The sequence below is a fragment of the Patiria miniata genome, unplaced genomic scaffold (assembly GCF_015706575.1).
Source record: "Patiria miniata isolate m_02_andy unplaced genomic scaffold, ASM1570657v1 HiC_scaffold_2, whole genome shotgun sequence".
Taxonomy (NCBI): Eukaryota; Metazoa; Echinodermata; class Asteroidea; order Valvatida; family Asterinidae; genus Patiria; species Patiria miniata.
In genome coordinates, this window is record NW_024037058.1 from 5,116,085 (window position 1) to 5,123,305 (window position 7,221).

A 7,221-nucleotide genomic window follows, 5' to 3' on the forward strand; every position below is an offset into this window, starting at 1 on the left:
CATGTAATTCTGTTTCATTTCAAACTCGGAATAAATTTGCGTCAAACTGGGCCACCGATATTCCTTGTAAGAAATATCTGCTGTTTTATTTCCCCTTCATTGTTTGAAATCGCTAGTCCCTTTTATAAAACCATGAAACTTCTAAAGAAAATCTGGTCATCAATTTTTTTTTTTCAATTACAATTTCAAGAACAATTATTTTCATCAAAAGCAAAGTAAAAGCATTAAGCGAACAGTAAAAAGTTAGTAAAGGACGAAGATATGATTTTGAAAAGCCGAAGAGGCATGCCTATTTATGTAAATGCAAAACTGAAAGCAAAAGATTTCAAGGGTTTTGAAGAAAAAAACAGACAACCAATAGACAGTACAAATGAAACACAGCAATAACCAATGACAGACTGACGGACAAACAGACAACACATGATAATAAGACTAATAATATGGTAATTGTTCGGCTTGTTCCACAACCTGAAACAGTTGTACACATTATGTACAATCCCAATAATAAAGATTATATAAACCTTACTCCCTAGGCCTTTTTGCTAGGGTGTAGCCTCAATCCTGCAAAATCCTCCAATTGGCCTCATGGAAAAACAGCATGTAGCCTCAATCCTGCAAATTCCTCCATTATTTTTTTAATGTGGTCCACGGAGGGGTGACTACTGCCTGAATCCTGCAAAATCCTGCAGCAGTGACTGTCAATGTGTTGAGACTTGGCCAGTGACATCCTGGAGCAGTACAGAGGATTTCGAGCATAATCCAGGCCTATATTTATGCATGGCTGAGCAAAAACAACACAAGGTCCGGCCCAAGACCTTGACAATGTGCAAAATCTGTAAGGCACTTTACCTCAATCCTCCAAATTCCTCCACTTTGGCAAAGAAACTTCTGAAAGATTCCGGGCGGTTAGACAATCTTAAAATTTGTTTTCTAATGTTCAAAGTTTCATACTTCTATAAGTTGTGAATCCCTTTTATACGATCATGAAACTCTTACAGAAAATCTGATTTCGGCTTCATTATTGTATTGCGAATGTCCAATGTCTACCACCAGTAGGCCACACATTAATTTTACCGTTTGATCCTTTGGGGCCCCTTAACTAACTCACCATTTCCATGTAGGCCAGAAGTGACTCCCTGTTGTTGTTCCACTCAGTTGCCAACTGGCTTGCCAACGGGTACTTACAGCACGACAACTCAATGGTGATCTCAAAGCAATTGCTGTGCAGATAGTTGTAGTCTTGCATGCCCCCTTGTGATTGAGAAGAAAATAAAGTAGAAGTTAGGGAGTGCATTCTGCTTACTACATTTTTGCCAGTCAAAGTTTGACAACATTTGGTTAAATGCGATGTCATTTTTTTTAAAGGGAATATACATCATTTGCTTTTACTGTAATTTTCAGAAATGGATGTAATTGGGGGGTTGGAAATATATAGCAAATATAGTTACACTGACTTTTTTGAGGTTTTGGGTTTGAAAATGCTATAAAAACCAAGAAAAACAATCATTTCCCTGTAGTCTGGTTCCCTGACTCCATATAAGAAGAAACAGAGCAGTTTACATACATTGGGGAATTGTAAGGTCAAGGAACCAGTCTAGCTGGCTCGTACCCGTTCATAGGTTTGTAATCGATTGCAAACAAGTGCGATGGTCAATTGGGCCAGTATTTGAAAAAAAGCCAGTTTTTTCCAACGCTGATCGGCCGATCAGCGTTGGAAATTGATACAAAAATACCACTTTTCTTGAAAATGACAGTATACCAGGTGCCATGATTTTACAGGATGCTTTACACTGTCATTCACTAACAGTCCAGCAAGGTATTTCAAAATGATTTGGTAGTTTTATTTTTTTTAGGTTTGCAAATGTTGTATTTTCCCTTTAACCCCAACTCCCAAGGCATTTTGGCTAGGATGCGATCTCAATCCTACAAAATCCTCCGTTATTTCTTGAATGTGGTCCTCGGATGGGTGACCACTGCCTCAATCCTGCAAAATCCTCCAGCAATCACTGTCAAATGTTGAGGCAGAGCCAGTGACATATCCTGGAGCAGTGCGGAGGATTTCATGTATATAATGTAGGCCTAAATTCGTGCACGGCCGAGCATAAACATTACAAGATCTGGCCTAAGACCTTGACACATTAGACCAAAAAAAAAAGTCTCCGGTTTCTGGTATGCGCGCGCGTCGCCGTAGCCATGCGCGTCGGCAAAATGAAAAAGTTTTTTTTTTCAATACAAGATGATGTTTCAAAACCGCCAAACTCACTGGTTTGACTGGAATTCTGCTGCTGCACAATTTTAACGTGTTTTTAGATGGGGTTATGATCGAGAATAAGATTTATGTGGCCTCTCTGGACTCCCATATATTTGCACTAAGTTTAGTCGGGCACCATTTGCAGTCATCAGCCGACATTTGAAGCCCAAAAAAAAAACCCCAAAAAACAGGTAAAAAAAAAAAAAAGCCGCGTCGCCGCACCACTTTTGGGGCAAGCTCCATACCAGAAACCGGAAACTTTTTTTTTTTGGCCTAACACACTTTTGCCATATAGCCTCAATCCTGCAAATCCTCTATTTCCCAAAGAGAAATTTGGAGGTTTTGGGAAGGTGCGTTTTTGCCCTTTTGAAGGGTATTTTGCTGCCTTTTTGGTTTTTATGCTAATGACAATTCGCATATATTCATGAGCAAAACTAATGCAAATTTGCATATTCATGAGTAAAACTGTGATATCATTCTGGCCGGAAACCTCAATTTACAGCTATTTCAGCACAAAAAGTTGCTAATTTTTTTGATATTTTGCTATTACAAATTGTCTTGTCTTTGGTTATTCATTGTTTAAAGAACAAATGTTTTCAATGAGCAAATTTTGTGTTCACAATTTGAACAGAAACCCCCTAAACTGAATTGTCTTCCCAAAATGACATTGCAGCAATGCCCTCAGTTGTCCAGAAAAAAGTATGGAAAATGTTAATGTACAAAAAAGTGCACTTTTCAAAAAAATTAACCAAAAAGAGGATGTCAAATAGTTTTCATACATTTCAGAAAATTGCACAAAATGTGTTCCAAAGAAAACTTTATCGCACGGACGCTAAAAAAAATACACGAATTGTAAAACAATGCAGTTTTTATTATGACTTCATTCTTTGAAACCCTCCTTTTGTTTGATCAGTCACAGACAGTCAGACGTTCAATCCTCTTCCCCTGCCATGCCTATTATTACACAGGCTAGCCACCAACAGTCAGATCATATTTCTTGTAGGCACTTTGACTTAGTCAAATTCCATCAACAGACAAAAGCAGGTGACTGGTAGGCACAGCTGGCTTTCCTTATTCTTTTTTATAGCTCCATGATCAGGTTTCATAACAATCACAGCCAGTCAATCCTGCTTTATGAAGGCAGGGAGCACTCAACTGTTAAAAACAGTCGCTTGATTTACTTCGACTGCTGGGCTGGTCTTGTTGAAATTGCCAGCCAGAGAGGGAGGGTTTGTTATTAAATCAACAAAATACACTACAAATGGAACTGGATGAAAAAAGTTTAGAACAGCAAAATGTTGACCATGGTATCACTGTCAGCAGCAGACTTGATAATTACGTACGCATGTTTGGTGCAATTGGTGGATTTGCACTACTCCCCAATTGGATGGTGCTAAATACATGTATAATCGATCGCACCATTCTGTTGGCGATCGTGCTGCCATTGGTCAATCACCTCATCATTTCAATTCAAAACTCTGGTCTGGTCTGACCGATCACGCAAACGCATTTTTCTGTGTGAAAGCTCAAGTCACGGATCGTGTCCCACGGGTGTCGGTCGTTTCGTACCCAAGTCATTTCGTACCCAAGTCGTTTGGTTACCCAGGTCGTTTCGTACCCAAGATTCATTGCACACATGACAAAGGGTTCCAAATCCTTTTCTATTGAAATAAAAGGGACAAAATATGTATCTATTAATGTATATTCTCCAGGGGATAAGGTTTTTCCTTTGAATGAAAAAAAAAAAAACTATGTAGATCCCAATACGATAGATTTTAAATTGATTTATTGTGTTATTCCAGTGTAATATATTCTTTCAATATGTTTTAAAAATTCAAAAAGGGAAAACAATCTTTAAGGGCGAATCGGAAGATGATTACGTTCATAAAAACGAAAACCAAATGTGTTTTCCAAAGGATTTTTTGCCGCTAGAGGGCCCACATTTTGTAGCTACTGTGCGTGAATGCCACCGCATTGGTCGAGACTTCATCAGTTTTAATACACATTCTGAGGCAGAATGATTGACAGTGAAACAGACAGCCAGTTATGTAGGACGCAATCTTAATCCCTGGGAACTTGATAATGATGCTTCGCGTCAATGACGTCACAGGAGCGGGTTTGCATGACTGGCTTAATCTCCTTTGTGCATCATAATTGACTGGGTACGAAACAACTTGGGTACAAAACGACTTGGGTACGAAACGACCTGCTTCGTGTCCAACAATGATATACTCACCAGGAACATCATACCAGTGAGCTCCGTTAGTTATTCCCCCGGGGAACGATTCGCCGGAGTAGCACTCAGCAGGACCGCGAGACATTGTGAGATGGTTGTCAGCGTAGGCCTTTGCTAACATAACAAAGACCTTATCGTCGGGTGATGAACTGTAAACGCCACTTCGTTTATGCTGTGCGGAATCATCGAAAGGGTAACTTGCGACGACGCTACCCCCATGAAGATTTGCGGACAAAACAAACGGGTAGCTTTCAATCCATTTTATCAGGGCCGAAGTCTCGGGTTCCTGGGGAGGGTCCTTTGACCGAAACTGGTCTGGAAAGTTTCGATTCAGATCTTTATTGTGTGCGTTCTGCCGGCCGCCACTCGCCGACGTGCAGTCACCTTCCGTGGCACTTTCGAACCCATCCGGGTTCATACTCGGCATAATGAAAATGTTTGTGCTGTCGATAAGATTTGTGACTCGATCGTCGATCCCGTAACTTTGGCAAAGATATTGAATTAAGAATATCAGAATTTCCCTCCCAACGGCTTCGTTTCCGTGCATGTTACCGACGTACTTGAACCAGGGCTCACCCGGTTCCACCTCCCCGGCCGATCGGTGATTTGCAAGGCCCACAACTCGCGGCCCTGCACGCTGCTCCCGACTTTGTGCAATTTGTTATGGTCGGATAGTCGGTAGCATATTGATGCATCAAACTCGTCAACTGGGCATGCTTGTGATAGTTTGAAGTGTCCACTTGCGCCTCCTGGAGTCTTTGATGCGAAAGTCTTCCCTCTGTGCTCAAACAAAAGAGCAAAATCGTTAAAATCGTCAAAATTATGAGCGACTTTGTCGCGGTAAACAACGCCATGTCCACAGAGAAATCGCTTCCGTGTCTAGTCTGTGAATAGGAGCTAGTCTGCTGGTAGTATGTAGATCAAATAAGCGATTACCTAATTCGTCAGCTGCAAGGCTTTGGCCATAATCCCGAATTCCGCCAGCCAATCACAGAGATCGTAATCTGGCTTTCGAAGAGGGAAATGGATAGAGGGCGTACTTTCAGTAAACAGACATCCAGTGAGCAGCAGTATCACAACCGGCAAAAAGGAGACTTATGATAATTTATGCTTACGTCTCTAGTTCGCTCCGCCCTATCCCTACAAAGTTTGGTCGTTTAATTAAGAGAGCCAATAAATAGCCCTTTTTGTGGGGCAACCGGTAGCTCCACCCCAGGCCCAGTTGATGACCATTGTCACCCTAGTGATATCTTTTTTACCTTGTCTGTGTAATCGTCTAACTATAAAAAAAGACTATCCATCCAATTTCTGATGTAGCCCTCTTAATCATCTTGCAAGTTGACCTGTCTTTTGCTTGTCCGCTCGCCCATGTCGTACCCATTCAAGCTGTGAGGTCACAGTTAATCATTCTGTTAACCTGTTGTCACTTCTACGAGCCAGTGCCCAGCCATCTCCACTTTGACCTTAAATGACATTCTTAACTCCAGTTTGCTGTCGAATGACAGTACATATCTCACTTTGTCTCCAAGTGAGACGTAGCATTTGTCGTTCCGTTGTTCTTATAGGCCGACTGAAGTTTACTTTATAGATATTCGGTTGTTGACCACATTTCTGACCAGTGGCGTAGCCATGGGGGGGGGGCGTGGGGGGGGGCGATTTTGAGTTTCTAAAAAAATTATCATTGATCTACATGACGCCCCCCCCCCCCCCCCCATGAAATGTTCCAGCCCCCCCCCCCCCCCAGCGCCCCCCACTGAAAAATTCCTGGCTACGCCACTGTTTCTGACCCATCATTGTCATTTTTAATTTCTGTTAATTTTATTGTTTACCTTAGATGGACTCTACCCTCACGAAAACAGGAGAGGTGAAATTTCCTCCAAAAAAAATGGTAAAGTGGACAGAAGTTGCCTCAGATCGCACCACAGATCAGCATCTACAAGCCAAAAGATTTTCGGGCCCTCGAGCGGGCCCCGAACCCGGCCACGCTGTAATTTTCACGCCACTATAGCACTCCGTCCATGCAATAATGCCGGTTAAAGCCACGAATTGGCGAAAGGCTATATGAACCTTCTGACTAATGCATCAAAATGTTCGGATGGGATTAACGAACCTTATTACTGAATTTTCGTAGTATTGAACCTACCCCTCTTATGGGAAATTGGTGCATTCGGACTACCGAACTATATATCGAACCTTCGAATTTGGGGACTGCCTCAATCTGCAGTGTGACATGGATGGAAAAGGCGGAGCAACTTTCCAGGAGTTGAACGAACTCCAACGCAGAACGTGTAGTTTGCCCCCCAGACAGGGCGGCGGAACCGGGGGGCTGGGGGGCATTTGCCCCCCCCCCCCAGATTTTCCCAAGTGCCCCTTTTCCGGCCATAACTGTGCCCCCCTCGCCTCGAGCATAAAAGTGCCCCTTCGATGCCCTTAAAGTATCTGTCTATTTCTTAGACGTAACAATTTCCCAATAATGGTATAGATAGTTGTGATATAAACGAGGAATATGAAAACAAAGCCCCAAAAACCCATACAATACGCCCTGAAAGAAAGGGGCACAGGGGCACATAATGCATAGTAGCATATAATGATCAGTTGGAAAGATGGTACCAGCCCCCAGATGTAGGCCCAAAAAAATAATAATAAGTCGGTCTCTGGTCAGCGCGCGTCGATTTTAATCATGAGCGTCAATTTTATTTCTCCAAAATGTTCCGCGGTAGCTCCAACAGCGCCC

The 7,221-nt window shown here is 42.3% G+C and overlaps 1 protein-coding gene across 1 annotated transcript in view; it reads right to left on the minus strand.

Moving 5' to 3' along the window:
* Positions 1 to 5,407, minus strand: part of LOC119726858 (carboxypeptidase D-like) — a gene marked incomplete at its 5' end in the record, with an annotated part of 44,829 nt that extends 39,422 nt beyond the window's left edge. Inside the window, 4 exon segments of the mRNA XM_038198712.1 lie at positions 1,109 to 1,251; positions 4,488 to 5,078; positions 5,081 to 5,149; positions 5,152 to 5,407. Coding sequence (XP_038054640.1) covers positions 1,109 to 1,251; positions 4,488 to 5,078; positions 5,081 to 5,149; positions 5,152 to 5,407 — 1,059 coding nt within the window.
* Between the last annotated feature and the right edge of the window lie 1,814 nt (positions 5,408 to 7,221).